The sequence below is a fragment of the Suricata suricatta genome, chromosome 14 (genome assembly GCF_006229205.1).
Source record: "Suricata suricatta isolate VVHF042 chromosome 14, meerkat_22Aug2017_6uvM2_HiC, whole genome shotgun sequence".
Classification (NCBI taxonomy): domain Eukaryota; kingdom Metazoa; phylum Chordata; class Mammalia; order Carnivora; family Herpestidae; genus Suricata; species Suricata suricatta.
This window is the reverse complement of record NC_043713.1, coordinates 71146409-71162525: the sequence shown is the minus strand read 5'-3', so window position 1 is coordinate 71162525 and position 16117 is coordinate 71146409. Positions and strand designations below refer to the sequence as shown.

Below are 16117 nucleotides of genomic sequence, written 5' to 3'. Positions count from 1 at the left end.
TGACCTGGAGTACTTAACCTCTCTGTTCAAAGAAGTTGTTTACTCATCTGTATAACGGGGCTCCCGGGGCTGTGTGAGGATTACCTGTGAAATCCTAACACTCCCTAGAGGAGGCGGGGTGACTCCAGGGAAGGCAGTTGAGCCCCAGCCTATGTCTCTTTCCAGATCCCTTTATGGCCTCTCAGCTAAGGGGTGAAGCAGGGCGTGGGGTGAGTAGGGCACTGCTCTCAGAGGGCGAGGGAGGAGCCAGCCCCACACTGAGGGAATGTCTAGGGATAGAGGGGTCATGGCCCGTGGAGGGAGAGCAACTGGGGAAAGAGCCCCTCCTTGCACAGGAACACAGGTCGGGGGGCTGCTCATGGCATTTTTTAAAATGTTTTATTTATTTTTGAGAGAGCAAGACAGCATGAGCAGGGGAGGGTCAGAGAGAGAGGGAGACACAGAATCTGAAGCAGGCTCCAGGCTCTGAGCTAGCTGTCAGCACAGAGCCCGACACGGGGCTCAAACCCACGAACCATGAGATCGTGACCTGAGCTGAAGCCGGGTGCTCAACCGACTGAGGCCCCTGCTCATGGGCATTTAGATTCTGGTGCATGCAGACAGCCTTTTCCCTTGGAAGATGGGAGGCTGTGGAGGCACGCCCTAGCAGGCAGAGTGTCTGTCTGTCTGCACAGATGCACACACTGTCTCACACATGCAATCCACACTCACATGCGTGTGTGCCAGGCCTGGCTATGGAAGGGGGAAAGGAACTCAGACACCATTGTCATTGGACAAGCTTAAAACACAACATGGCTCATTTTTATTTTATCTCAGAAAAAAACATTCCCCTCAGAAGGAAAGGCAGTTAGATAGGGCCTCTAACTGGGCAGCTCTGAGCTCCTCAGGCACACCCCGTGGTGGGCCAGTCCCGCCCCCCCAAGCCCACAGTCGGACACCACTCCATTACCACTCCCTGTCCTTGAGCCCAGCTCGGTGGCCCTAAGAAATGGCCTGGGACTGATGGGGTCAGAAGTGCATGGCAGCTCACGGCAGCCAGTCAGGGCTGCCTGGGACCCCCTGGGCTGACTCCTGACGCCAGGTTAGCAGCAAGACCGACAACAGACCCAGCAACCAGGGAAGGAAGATAAGTTAAAAAAAAAAAAAAGAATTTCTTCATGTTTAACATTTTCTCCTGGAAAAAACAAAAATAAAAACACACCACCTCTGGGCACAGCAGCTCCCGAACCCTTGGAGGGAGAGAGTCTGGAGAGGGTGGTGTGTGTGTGTGTGGTAGGGGTCTGTCAGAGCCACCCCCCAGCCTCAGGGCTAGCCAGCCTGCTCTGCCACAGCTGCTCTGTGAAGTCAGAGTGGTACTTCTAGATGCTTCCAGAGTGGGGGACCGGGCCCTGCCCAGCCAAGATTCTCTGACGCTGTGGCCCTGACCTCATGGAGGCCCCCCAGCATGAAATGTCCACTTCCTCGGACTCCAGACCCTTCCTGCTGGGCCTCATGCTGCGCCAGCCAGGGCTCTCTCCTCTCAGTCCAAAGTGGGAACTGGCCACGAGGAGGGTCTGTGGGCACGTTCACTCTTCTCCCAATGTGACGGGTTCCATCCACCAAAGAGAAAGATTTCCTTCCTGGAGGAAAGGGCAAACTGAGTGGATCATCAGGACACTCCTGCTCCATCCTGGGCCAGGGGTCCCTCAAGCCCAGGGGACTCTGGGCATGCTCCCTTGAGCTCATGGCTGAGGAGCTCCACATCTGGGAGGCCCATGTCCCCGTGGGACTCGGGGGCACTCCCTCCACTCACCAGCCCCAGGGCGTAGCCATTGGGCCGCCGCTCGGGATGGGGGGCGCTGCCATTGGCCCACACCCCAGGAGGATGGCCGTTGAGGCGGAGGCTGATCTGCTCTCCATCACTGCCATGAGTTGCCAAGGCCCGGGCACTGGTGCCGCCTGCCTTGAAGGGCTCCCGCCGCCTCAGGACATGGCTGCGAATGATCTTGCGGAAGGTCTGGCGGAACTCACGGATGCGGTAAGCGTAGATGAAGGGATTCACGACGGAATTGGTGTGGGAGAGGATGATGGTCAGGTACATGAGCCAGGGTGGGGCATGGGGACACTCTGGGCAGAAGAAGGTAAAGCAGTTGATGATGTGCAGGGGAAGCCAGCAGAGGGCAAAGAGCCCCACGATGATGGCCAGCGACTTGGCAGCATGGACCTCCTTCTGCAGCGTAGACCGAGCCCGCTCCCCGGGCAGAGGGTGGCTCTCCATCTGCTTCAGCTGTCGCCGAGCCGCCAGGAAGATCCGCAAGTAGACGCCCAGCATGAGCAGCAGGGGCACCAGGACACAGGCAAAGAAGTTGTAGTACACCATGTAGTTCATGGGGACCACATCCTCAAAGAGACAGGCCACCTGGCCCTCCCCGCAGCTCTGTGAGTCATTTCTGCCCTCCTTCGGCTGGCTGCAGTTGTTCCAGCCCAGCATGGGGGTCAAGCCAATGGCAAACGACAGCACCCAGCAGACCGCAATGATGCCTTTGGCCCTTGTGCCAGTCACCAAGCCATTGTACCTGGGGGAAGGAGACCAGCGTCAGAAGTCTGAGAAACCAAGACAAGGGGAGCCTAAGAGTCAGAAACCCAGAGAGACACCCGGGCCTGATCTGCTGGCTGTAAGGTTTTGGCCCACTTGCTTCCTGCCTCCTAGACTCAGAATCCTCCTCTGCTCAGCAGAGGCCCAAGCCCTTGCCTCTTCCCACGGCGGGTAATGGGAGAGCCGGCCTCCCGGAAAGGAAACCACTGCACAGGCATTCAGACGGTTACCAAACAGTATGACAAATAGTCCTGGGACTCAGTTAGTTCTGTCTGAGGGAATTAGTTAAGTGAGAGAACCTATCACCTTCATGCTGGTCTTAGTTGATGCCAGAGTAAGTTTCCCTTAAAAGTGGGAATCAGCCTGGAGGGTCCCTTCACTGGCCAGGGGTAGAACCAGCCGGATCACACAGGCGATTCATGTCTCTTGTATTCCATGCTCATCCTTCCCCACTTGACGTAGGATCTCCAGAAGCCCCCAAGGAGAGGTGGTGCAGAGGGGAGATGGGAAGTGGTGAAGGTTCTGGGTCCAGGATCCTCTCTCCCTTCCGGAGTCACCCACAGCCCCATGGAGAGCCCTGAGATTGGTGTGTGTTAACATTTAAGAGGAAAGAATTGCATGAGGTACCGAGGTCCACGGGGGAGTGTAATCTACCTGAAATCACTAGAGAGCCAGACTGAGTCCTAGACTCTGAGCGTGACCAGAACTGCCAGCCACGAAGCTGGCCCCAAGCCCATAGAAAAGGTGGCAGAGATTTTTTTTTTGACACACACACACACACACACCCCAAGCTGGGGAGGGGCAGAAGGGGAGAGAGAGAATCTTAAGTAGGCTCCACACTCAGTGCGAGGTCTTGCCCTGAGCCAAAATCAAGAGTCAGACACTCAACCAACTGAGCCAACCAGGTGTCCCTGTGGCATAGATTTTATTCAAAGAATGGGCAATCAAAAAATTCTCTCTCTGACTGAAGAAGGTGACCTCAGTGATCTCTGAGGGACAACCATCTGTTTAATGGTTTTGATTCTGGTAACACCAGACTGCCCTTCCCTCTACCTGGCAAACCCTATCCATCCTTCACGTTCAGGCTAGATATCTTGCCAGAGAGGTTTCCTACCCAAGTGCAGCAGATCCCTACTCCATCTGGGCCCCTTCGGGGCAGGGCTTTCCTGCACCCATCTCTGCACTGCCAGCACCAAGAAAGCAACACACAGCAGGTGCCAAGGAAAAAATGTGCTTTCCTTAATGTCCAGAGTTGGAAGCATCCACAGAAACTAGTCCCTGGGTGGCAAACATAGGCCTACAGGTAAGAATGTGGGAGGCAGGCCGGCAGGGCATTTACTCCGGGTGTAAGAGACAGTGGACCCCGCTCAGCCCCTCGCCGCCCATGCGCAATTGCTTCCAGTGCTGCCAGGCCTCAGGAGGAGCGGGGGAGCTGATTTTCTGGGTAAAATTGCCCGTGGTTGAAATTTTGTCAACAAATTCAAATAAAGCGGGAAAACCTGGTGGCCTCTGACTTCTTATAATCCAACTGCCTCATTTTATAGATGGGAAAACTGAAGCCTAAGGAAAGGAATGGACTTGGCTTGAATATTTCAGGAGGCAACTCGGGCCAAGGAAAGTCTGTCAAATTCTGAATCTATGTCTGTTTGGAATCCCAAGAGCCACTGGGCAGGGCCACTCCCAGGAGCCCCTCAGCCCCTTTTAACAGGGGCTTGGGCACTGCCACAGGAGGCTCATGGACTTGCCCGTTTCACCCACGGAGAGCCCGCAAACACAAAGTCTTGGGCTTTTTATTTTCTTTCTTTCTTTTTCCATTTGATACTTACACAACACTTGCCGTGTGCTAGGTACTGTTTTTAGTACTCTACTAATTATAATTTATATAATTTCATTGAACAAAAGGCTGTTCTAATGTGGTTGTTTTTCCTGAGAAAAGGGTATCCCTCCTCGAGTGCCAGGGCCAGTGTGCTCCTGTTTCGCCATGTCCTGTCACCCTGCACTTCTGAGACTCAGTTTCCTCATTTGCAAAATGGGATTAAGAACCCAGGGCCTGTGAGCACAGACCAGTGAGGGCAGAATGTAAAATCCCTGGGTGGGGATTACGGGGCGGGGGACTGTGAGTCAGGGTAAGAACTCGGCTAAGCTGTTCACACAGGAAATGGGCTGCCCCAGGCAGAGTGAGCTTCCTATCATTTGAGGCAACCAAGCAGAAGCAGATGGCGTAGAGATGGTGTAGAGGACCCTGGCGGCCACCTGCTGTGGGGGTTTTCAAACTGTCCTCCACCAGCCGACCTCCTTGCCCGCATTCCCAGGCAATCACAGGAGGAGACTGCTGAGGAGGAAGGCAGCTTAACATTCACTGACTGAAGGAGCTGGTGGGGACACCAGGGCCCAACCCAAAGGCTTCTGGGGACAGTTTGAAAATCCCTGGTCTGTCCAGTTGTCTGCTTTGATGGCCAAGGAAACCCAAGAGGGGAAGTCTGGCACTGCGTTTTAAAAAGAAAGCCCCGTGTGGGGACAGAAACAAACACATACTAATAGCACTTGCCTTTGCCTGTAAAGAATACCTCTGGGCAGATTCCCAGCACCGCCTTCCAGCAAGGTAACTGAAGGTAGAGTGGGGACGAAAGGGACAGTCCTTCACCAGATTCCCTGTCGTTCTTTTTTAATGTTTTAGTATGTGCAGTTAATAACTTATTTTAAACACACACACATGGAAACATCAAATAGATTAATTTTATTATTCATAAGAAAAGCCCTTAGGCTGAGCTCCCTGGACCCAGGCCCCTGGGGAACCGGAACAGCATTAGGGTCCAAATGGAGCAACAGCCAAGCCACAGCTTGGCTCAGGGGCATCCCCTGGGCTGCGTCTCTGACTTACAGCAGTCATGTCTTGGCCTCCCGGGGCCCAGACACAGACCGTCCAGTGGAAGGGGTGCCAGAGGTGTCACAAGAAGTGGGTGCCGGAGCACTGCCCACATTTGGAGGTGCCTCTGCATCCTGCATCTTTCAGCTCACAGGCTGCGCCTTCCCGGGGACTTCCTAGTACCCATGTTAGGGACCCACTCTCTGATCCAAGGATACCACCCACAATTCTAAGCGGGGCTTCCTGTGCATTTTCCTTTTACACAGAGAAGGCAGCGCTTTCCTAAGTTGTCTAAAGGGGCCAGTGATCTACAAATTGAACAGCCGTTGACCCATGGATGAAACCCAAACTTCCTTCTGAGCACAGGCGGGCCTGAATCAGCCTCACGCCTGCCCTGCCCTCCCGTTCTGCTGTCTCTGTCACCTGTCCGGGCCCAAAGCCCACATGTTCCTTCCTTCCTCGGGGCCTGTGTCTAGGCTTGGCCTACTCATACCCATCCTGCAAGACCCATGCAGAGTTACCCTCCCTCCTGATCCTATCTCCCTTAGAAGCCAGGGCTGTTTTTTGTCCCCAGGCGGTGATTCACCACATACACTTCAGGTCTTTGCATCAACTACTGCCCCATATGTAGCCTGTTTCCCAAGGAGAGTGAGCGCTCACCAAGGGCTCATAATGTGAGAGGCAGGAGACAAGGGACGCCAAAGTCCCCTAGCATATGAAAACCTTTGTCTCTCACCCTGAGCTTTCTGTCCTCCTCCAGAAACACCAAGAGCTCCCATGTCTGTCTCTGGCCAGCTGCTTCTCACTGGCTTCCTGACTAGGTCCTGCCCTAGCCCACCACCAGGGTCCTGCACTTGTGAAGGAGCACAGATTTTTCTGAAACTGAATTCTTATAAAAAAAAAAAAAACCAGAGAGAGAGAGAGATGGGGAGAAAGGAAAGGAAGAGGGAAAGAAGGAGAGAGAAGGAAATTAATGGTGAGTGATGCAGGCCTGAGGCTAGGCATCCGGGGCAGCAGTCAGGGGACAGACACCTCGGAGCGGCCACATGGGCCTCCTGAGTAGAGCGGGAAGCAGCCTGCACAGGCAGGAGACCCCCAGCTGGTAGGGGACATGAGGGAGGCAGGAAGGGGCAGCCTGACTCAGGCAATGGCTTCAGATCTGCCAGGAGCTCTGGGTTCTCATTTGCCTTCACCTCATTTCCCCCTGTGCACATCTTGATCTCAGGAGCCCCTGTCTGGATACCTTTGTGCACCTTGTCCTCCCCCAGCCCAGGGCCCTTAAGGAACAGGAAAGTGGGAAGACGGAAGGGAGGCTGGAACTTTGTGAAGGGCCTGATGTCCCGCAACTCATGAGACACCTTTCCTTCTCCTGCTGTAGCCTCCTCATGAGTAACACAGGGTCGTCATATCCGCCCTGGCCACAGTGCTGGGCTGTGAGGATCAGAGGAGAAACTGCTCTAACATCCTTAGGCAACCGTGAAGCCCTCTGCCTGAGGTAGGAGATGAGCATCATCATCCTCATCCCTAATGGCTCTCAGATGCAAGAGATCCAGGCTGACCCCGCCGAAGCGTTATTAAGCATTGCTCAAACAGCCAAGGTCTCAGTGGAACTAGGTCCTCCTTTGGTGATACGGATGGGGTGGGGCAGGGCCCAGATCCTTTCTGAATCTGCTGCAGCTCACGAATGGGCTGAAGCCCCACTTGCTCCATTCCACCAACCTTCCCCCCAGGCCTTATCACGGCCATCTACCCATGGGACCCTCACAACATCCTTATGAGCTCAGAAGGACAGAAAAACCTATCCTCGATGAGGAAATGGGCCCAGGGAGGGACAGCTGACTTTTTATGGTCACATAGCATGTCCCATCCTCCTACATCAGGAATCATTCTCTTGACTGTTAGCAAAGAGAGAGATAAAAAAAGGAGTCAAGACTTTTGCAACTGAGCCCTGATATCTCCTTACAATGCCGCTGCCCGTTGAATCAGGGAAGGAGTGAAAACGAGGTCTCTGCTTCCCCACGGAATGTCCCCCCTAGGACTGGCCCAGGCCGGCCATCCTCAGCTTGGCCCCTTAAGTAGACACTAGTTCTCTGCCTTCTAGTCCACCTGGTACCCTGTGTTCCGAGCTGTTCCTCAGGGAGCCAGGACTCTGGACCCTGCTCTGCACCAGGAGGCTAGTCCCCTATTAAGACTGGCCAGAGTCTCCTCTTTGACAAGAGTCCTAAGTTCTCCTGTGACTAGAGCATCCTACAGGGCCACATGTGGCCTGGGCACCTCCCTTCACCAGAGCAGCATGATGAGGGTGCCTTCTCCCCGCTTAAAGCCCAGGTGACAGGAGTGGCCGCCTACTGCAGGTCTGGGAGACCGGGGCTGCTCTGTTCCCTAAACACTGGAGTCACAGTGGGTGACAGGCCACATTTCTTCCTAGGCCTAGTCCCAACTGTGCTACCAACTCATTGCGTGGCCCTGAGGGCTGGCTCCCTTCTCTGAGCCATCCAGAAGATGAGAGGAAATGACCTCCAAGGGCCCCTTGGTTGACACTCTAAATTTCCATTTGCTCACTGAGCCTGCTCCTCCTCCCAGCCAGGGTGCACTCCAGCCAGCAGTGGGCTGCCGAGGCCTATTCTGGAGCAGACACTTCACTTGTTGGGAGGAATTCACCACAGGGCCAGGTACCCTGGTCCTCTGAGACCTTCCTCAGGGTCTGCAGCCACCCAGGCTGTGGAACCCAGCTCCCAGATAGAGGGTCAAGGAGGTCCCCCGCCCCTCATCACCACCCCCCACCTCTGGGGGAGGAGAAAGGGAGGGCTCTACATCCTAGTTTCGTCAGTGGTAGGTGGGGGCCACGTTAAATAAACTCAGCCTCGGGGAAAGTCTTCATTTACACAACACAAGGCTGAAGTCATTTCACAAAAAACCCCTTCCATTAGCTGAGCACACAGGCTCTAAGACCATCAGTACTTGCTGACCCAAGGAGCACAGAATTTGCATATAGGTCTAAGTGACTCACTGTGGCATTCAGCCAAGTCACTTCCCCTCTCTGGGTCATTTTCCTAATGTGCACACTGTGTGGCTGGCCCAGAGGCACTGGGGCAGGCAGGCAGGCGGATTTCGGGTTCTTCTGAGGCCCGATGGTTTCCCCTGTGGCCCCGCCCCGCCCCAGCATCACGCTGTGTGAGAAAATGGCCCAGATGCACCGTCCAGGCCTGGGTCACACACATCTGCCAAGTCAAAGGGCAGCAGACTCAACCAAATAGGCTGGGGAAGACCGGGGAGGGCCAGGGTGTCTTGTGCCCACAGAGATCAGCTAGATTGGCATGATTGCTGGCCATGTGCCAAGCCCTGGGCAGCCCCAGACTGAGCCCAAGGACCCTGTCCTCAGCTCGACACACAGACATCACAGACTAAATCCTGACCCCAGGTTCACCCTGACCCTGGCTGGGCATAGGCCAGACCCTGGCACAGACAGCCTTTTCACAGATGGGAACCCCAGCACGAGGGAAGAGAGTATGGGCAGCCCACCGCCCACAGCCCCCAGCTCACCGGAGTGGGATGCGGATGGCGATGTAGCGGTCAATGGCGATGGCCAGGAGACTGAAGATGGAGCTCTGTGTGAGGACCAGGACAAAGCAGGCGAAGAAGAGGCAATTGTGGCAGGCAGCACAGAACCCTATGCTGATGGTGATGGCGAAGGGGATGGCGAGGACTCCCACAGCAATGTCGGCTGCTGCCAGCGACACCACAAAGAAGTTGGTGACGTTCTGCAGGTTGCTGTTCAGCCACACAGCCCAGCACACCAGCACATTGCCCAGGATGGCCAGCACAGCAATTGCCAGCTCCACCATGATGTACACCCAGGAGCCCATGGTGGACATGGCCGCAGACAGGCAGGGTCAGCAAGGACGCGGGCCAGGCCAGCTCACGGTCCATAGCTGCAGTGCAGCTGGCCCTGCCCAGGCCCCTGAGCCCCTTCTTCACAGGAGCCAAGAGCGTCCTTACTGGCAATGGGGAGGGGGGCTCCCCAAGGGCTGTTTCAGAGCCAACTCTGAGTCTCCGGAAACCAGGCCCTCTTCAGGGGCTCCGGCAGCATCTTGGCTCAGCTCGGCTTCACAGTCCCTGAGGCACCTGCCAAGGGAGAAGCCTTGTGAGGAGCTGGACCATGGGCAGAGAGGGCGAAGCTGAAGATTCCCATAGGTAGCCCTCAGCCCCAGCTTACCAGTGCCCTCCCTGCAGGCCAGGCAGCAGCCTGAGAACAGCCCACCGGGCCCTCCCGCTCCTACCCTGGACACAGAGGGCTGGTGGCCAGCCTCAGCCCTTGTTTTTTTCTAGGGGAGCCAGGAGTGTTTTAAAGTCAAGTCACTCATGTTGCCTGCACCCCCACCCTACGCTCAGCTTCTCAAGCCCTTTGTGGTAGCCCTGCCAGTCTCCTGGGTCCCTGAGCTCACTGCCACCCCCAGGATCCTTTCCGAAAGGCCCTCTCACCCCCTTGGGCTGTCCCAGGCCCACCTACCTTCTCTCTCAGCCAGCCTCAGTCTTCTCCATCCCCTAAGAGCTCTCCCTGGGAACCACCAGCACCTGCCTAAGCTGCTGGGTTAAGGAGCAGGCCTAGAGCTCCAATCCGGAAGGACCTGGACGGCCCGTCTGGTCCTGTCTCCCACGGCTGGCAGGTGAGCCCCTTGCCCTTGCTGGTGACGCCGCACAGTGTGGAGGAGCAGTCACAAAGGGAGCCCGCTCCTCAGCAGCCCCTGCCAGCTGACTGCACATCTGGGCGGGGGAACCGCCTCACCTCCCCCCGCCCCTCCCTCCTCCCACGTCCGCTCCCCAACCTGCTCCTCTGCCTGGCTGGTGCCAGGACAGACTGAATTCAGTGTGGTGCTGTGCAGAAAGCAGGGTGCTCAGCCACGACTTCCCGGGGAGCTGCAGGCAAGGATGTTTTTTTCTTTTCTAGCCTCAGTTTCCTCATTGATACAGTGAGGCAATTGGACCCCAGATAGCCTCTGGGGATCATTTCAGCTCTCACTCATGATTCTATGAGAAGGAAATAAACAGATCTTAAAGAGCTCCCCAGAGTGAAAATGTCATAGAGATGTGAGGAATTGCTGACCGCCCCCCCCGAAGCACAAGCAGAAGCAGAGGCCTTGATCTCCCCCAGCCCAAATCTCTCGTGTTCACCCTTGAGCTTGTGAAATGGTCTCCACATGCCCTACCAGCCTGGGGGCCCCTCCCATGGCTCTTGTCACACTCACACGTGCTGCCCAGCGGCGTCCCCTCACGCCAAATCCACCCCCCGCTCCAGGCCTGGGCCCTCACGGGGCCCCAGGTGCACATGGGCAGCAGCTGCCCAAAGCTGCCTTTCCGCTTCCCACACTTGGGCTCAGGAAACTGCATCGGCCCTCACCTCCTCCAGGACACAAGGGATAGATCAGGGCTGGTAACCTTGAGAGAAGGTCACTCGTGATCCCTGGCCATCTATTGCCAGGCTGCAGGAGATGGACACCAAGCTTCCTTCCTTCTAACTCCAGTGTGCCTCGGGCAGCTGCAACTACTTCCCAGGGGCCTTCCCCAGCCCACTAGCAGGCCCCACTGGAGCGCCCAACACCAGGAGGCAGGACAGAGAAAAAGGCAAAATCCTTGAAAAATGGAGGGGTTCCTGGAGCCCGCGGCCAGCCCAGGGGCTTCTCTCAGGCCTGGCAGGGGCCACCACCAAGGGACTAGGCAGAAACTCAACCATTCTGCACACGGGTATTTGCCAGTCAGCTGCTCACGAAGCATGTCACTAGCAGAGGAGGACCAGACCGTGTCCCCTTGTGCTCCTGGCCTATAGTCCAAGACAGCATTCACCCCTCACCCCCAACCCCAAGCTGCAGAAGCCGTGTGTCTAGGGTCTTGTTTTTATTCTCCAGAAGGGAAGTGACAGGGCCCGAACTACTTCCCGCCGAGGGGCCTCCCAGGCCCAGCACTAGCAGCAGGCTACTGTCCAGGCCAAGGAAGCCTCGGGAGACCCTGCCTCCCCCTATCAGTGAGCCTCCTGCCCTCCTAGCCCCCTAACCATCACCTGCCACCTCCTTCTTACCCAAACTTCAGCCTCTCCAGGGAAATTTGGATTGAGAGGCACTACAGCCTCTGTCAATAGCCTAGAAGCCTGCCTTGGCCCCAGACCATTGTCCAGATTCAGAGGGCACCTGGCCTGGGGGAAGTCAAGGTAGAACTACCAACGATCCGCCTGACCCAAATACGTACCACATTTCTGTGGAGCGGGGCTGTCCTACCCAGATGCCCCGAGCCCTACTGATGGGGTCACCTCCATGAGCCAGGATGCCTGGAATGGAAGGGCCTTCAAGAGGCCTACCCCAGCCCTCTGTTTGGTGAGGCTCTCTGGGCAGCCCCAGGCACCTGCCTGCAGACGCCCAGTCCTCAGGGTTTCCCGACCACCCTCTGTGCTACGGACTCTCACATTGAACATCACCTGGTACCAATACTCTTCCTGACTAAACCGAAGCTACCTTTCTACCATCCACCATGCCTGGGCACCCTCCCAATCTCCCTAGATGCAAGGGATCTCAGTGGTCACCGATCCTCCTGCCCCATGTCCTACTGCCACATCAGCCTGCGAGGGGCTAAAGACACACTAATGCCTCTGAGTCCTAAAAGGCTGCCGCCTTGCACATCTGGTTCCCCGTCTGACCTTCCTACAGTATTCCTGCAGGCTCTTCTAGCTGCCGCCAGAACATTCTGGGGTGAGACCAGCCTGGCCCCAAAGAAAACCTGGGCATCTGTCAAACCAGAGTGCTGGCCCCAGGCAGCTTAGCTGCTGCTCTCAACCCTCACTGAGCTGCTCTGTGGGAAGGTTGGGAGCTTCCCAGCCATAGGTGGGCAAATCAGTCTGGGAGGTGGGGGCACCCTGACTTGTGGCCTTACCAGACATTCACGTATAAATGCTCCCAGCACGGGCAATTTCAAGCTACTAATGTATGTATCACTGACAGGAAATGGGAATTAACACACAGCTCGAGACAGCTGTGCCACTGGGTTCCGGCCACCACCAAGCCACCACACCCTGTGCTCTCCCTGGATGCTGGGACTCTACGCCAGACCCTCAGCTCATGCAGCCTGCTTGGGAGCTCATGGTGTGAGGGCATGGGGGCACTGTGGTCATCTATGTTCTCACTGGCCCCATGAGCTCCATTTTGCAGATGAGGAAGCTAAGTCCCAAAGAGGTTAAGGATCTCTCCCAGCCTTACTGATACCAAGAGCATAAAAGGGTAAAATAGAGCTGAGGGAAATGCCCCTAGAAAACACAGCAGCAGGAAGATTTCTTGCCAGGAGACCCCTCTCTGCTTCCCTCCCTTCAGAGGCCTCTGAGAGCGACAGGAAGGTTGGAGGCCCAAGGGGAGGGGGCCAGGGGCGGAGCCAGGCTCTGGCAATTTCCTATCCCTCTCTGCTGGCTCTATCTAATTAATTCTTGAGTCATCTGTTGCTAGCCAGGAGGGGAAATTAAATGTTAATAATGTAATATTTCCCTGTGATTATCCCTTGTTGGGGACAGGGCAAAGGGCAGAAGCTGTCCCATACAAACTAGAGACACATGTTGGGAAACGTGCATAAGCCTTGAAAGGACAGCCCCATAGCATTCCCAGCAGTCAGACTCAAAACTGCTGCTGCTTCTGGTCTTCCTCCTTAACCCCACCGACCTGGCCACTTTAATTAAAACTCCACTTAATCAAAACCCACATACTTCCTGGCCCACTTCTGGCTCCTTGTAAGTCAGACTAGCGAGGCTTTCTGTACACATGCCCAGATGGTGGCTCCCCCGCCCAGAGCCAGCCTTCCAGGCAGGACCCTGCACCTCTGCCTCTGGGTGCCGCTAAAAGCAACAAAGCAAGCGCTGTGTAGGGACTCAGACCTCGCATAACCATGCTTGGCCCATTCCAGGGCCTGGAATCCTGGCCTGAGACTCTTCCACTGCTTTCTCATAGCAAATGTTATACAAATGCCTACTCTGTGCCGCGCAGCATCCCAGCTGCCAGGTAGGGGACAGGGAGCTCTGTGCCACATGCCGCTGAGCCTGGCCTTAGCAAGGTTCCGAGCTGATAGCAGGGGACTTTGAAGGAGGAGCTGTCCCAGGAGACTGCTGAGAGCCAGCTGCTGCCCTAGTGTGCAGGTCACTCCCTGTCTCCAGGGCCTCTGTTCCCACTTAAGATGACCCTGTAAGCCACCATTTCAAAGCACAGGAGAAAAACTCAAGCTAAGAAAGATAAAGCAGCAGCACCCAAAATATGGAGATTCATATGAATGATGAAGGTCATAATCTAATAATGCTTTTCAAAGACATTAGGATCTTCAAAGAGATGAAAAAAGGAATAGCACCATAAACAAGAAAGAGAACTTATGGCTTGTCTGGTAGAAATGGAACAAGAACAGCTGAATGAATAAGAGCAAGAAAGAATATAGAGTCCCCGAAATGAAAAGTCAAGGGAACGAGAAAGAGAACACAGTCAACACAATGCGCTTCAGGCGTGCACACAATTGAAGGGACAACTGGGAATCTGAGGAATGATCAGCCCTGAAGAATTATCTCAGAAACTTTACAAAGCCCAGCAGGAGATACAGGTGAGAGACACAGAAGGTGGACTGAAAAGAAGTATGGACTTCTGTCTAATGGGAGCTCAGTCAGTGCGCACAGGGCAACAAGAAGAAATAGCTAGACAGGCAGCTTTAGCTTCTGCTCCCAACCACACACCCTCCACTAGCTCTGCCATGACTGGTGTTTGGAGTGGCCCAGACCTGGGCACAAGCCTCCCAGAACCCCAGGGCCCTGGGACCTACAAAGCCCCATCAATTGGAGCAGGACAGGTGTCTTCTTGGGCTGCCTGGAGGTAAGCAGCCATGGACCACAGGTGCCTCTTGCCTCCCCACTTCAGGAACATGGTGCAGGCTGGGCTCAAAGTACCAGGCAGGCATCCAGTTGTACCCCCTCCCCCACTGCCCCTCCATGCGGCTGCTGTTCTCAGCTCCAGGAGGGCAGGATGTGGGCAGGAACCAGCAGGGTGGAGAGCCAGCTCCCTGCACTGAGTCTGGCCCCCCTAGAGCAGCCTCCACAACACCAGCCCCTGGGGCCACAGGGCCCTTGCCACATCTCCTTTCTCCCCACAGGGGGCCCAGAGTCCATCTCCCAGCCAGGCCAGGTACTGGAAAGTCTACATCCTCTCAGCGTGAGGTGGCCATTTACCCTCTCACTGGCCACTGCATCTGATGGCCTCCCTCCAAGAGGTCACCCCACACACAAGGTGCTGGGTGCCCACTCTATGGTGGAAGGAACTCAGGAGGGATCCCACTTCTGTTCCATTCACATTCCCTGAGATCCTGAGTAAGAGTCTTCCCTTCTATACCCTCCTGTGAGACAGCAACCCGGGAAGTGCTTAGCACCCACATCTCCCTGAAATGAACCCTCTAATGGTAGGAAGACAGGCACTATCATGCCAGAAAGAGATGTAGGGTGGGGGTGAAGGGGGCGGGGAGGTTCCTAGATGGCCCTAGTGGGCCCGGAGTGGAGCCCTGGGAGAAGGCCCCAGAAGGTAGAGGGTGGGAGGGAGGCAGACCCACTTCTGGGGTCCCTGGGAAGAAGGCATGATGATTCAGCCCTGGAGACTGAAGGAAGAGGGTAAACCAACTGCAGCATGGCCTGTGGGCTGGCCCAGATGCCACACGGCTCTGCCACTGCTCCTCATTCCACGAGGCATCTCCCCTCCCTCCCCCCGTACCTGGCTCACAATTTTCAAAGGTCACCAAGGGGCCAGATGTGAATGCCCCTGTGATGGATGGGCAGACCGAGACCATCAGCCCAGATACCAGGAGAGGCACCAGAGTGGTGCTACCCACCTTTCCCTGGTGCATGAAGGCAACCTTTCCTCCCAAGTGATAGCTGGGCTGGCGGGGGTAGCAGCAGCAGAAGTGGGGGACGGCACCTGTCCCTGCCCAGCAACTTCTGAAACAGGCCTGTCCTGCAGAAGAAGGTATGGGCCCAAAGCACTGTGGATGGTTTCCCAGAGGAGGGGCCATTTGGGCAGACTTGGACAGCAGGGAAGTGAGGGGGCGTGGAGGGGAGAAAGTCCAGGCAAAGACAACAGACTCTATGAGGCTCAGAGGCCCGAGGAAGTCCTAGAAAACTGGAGCACCCAGCTCCCACCTGCCCCCCAGCTGGAGTGACAGGCAGCTGGTCTTCCCCTGCACCCAGACCTTGCCGTCCCCGGCAGGATCTCATGGACTCCACAATTCAGGGGCCCTTTTCATGATTCTGTAGGCAAGGGCTGGGGGACCTTTGCCACTAAATGGCCCCTTCCTACCACCTAGAACTCCCAGGGCCTGTCCAGAAGATGAGCAGTGTCTTGGGGTGTGTGGGGGGTGCTCTCTGCATCCCAGGCCCAAGTTCCTGTCCATGCTGCACTTCCTCTCCCCATCTGACCCCAGCCCAGATCTCCAGGGTTCTGCCTTCGGGCACCACAACCCAATTACTCCCTCCGACCTCCAGACCATGAGGAAACCCCTCCCTTCTGTGACTGCCAGTGCTTCCCTGGGCCCGGGCTCCTTCCCTGAGGGTTCAGACTCGTTCCTTTTGCCTGCTCACCACCCGACTCCGTCAGTCTCCTCAGTAGCCCCTGACACACACACCCAGCCCC

The 16117-nt window shown here is 56.0% G+C and overlaps 1 protein-coding gene across 1 annotated transcript; it reads right to left on the bottom strand.

Annotated features, from left to right (window-relative positions):
• Nucleotides 1–766: 766 nt before the first annotated feature.
• On the bottom strand, nucleotides 767–15304 carry ADORA2A (adenosine A2a receptor). Its single transcript, XM_029921761.1, is given in 4 exon segments — nucleotides 767–2555; nucleotides 8985–9313; nucleotides 9315–9566; nucleotides 10268–15304. Coding segments are annotated over 3 exon segments (1293 nt in total). The 5' UTR covers nucleotides 9372–9566; nucleotides 10268–15304; the 3' UTR covers nucleotides 767–1648.
• Nucleotides 15305–16117: the final 813 nt, after the last annotated feature.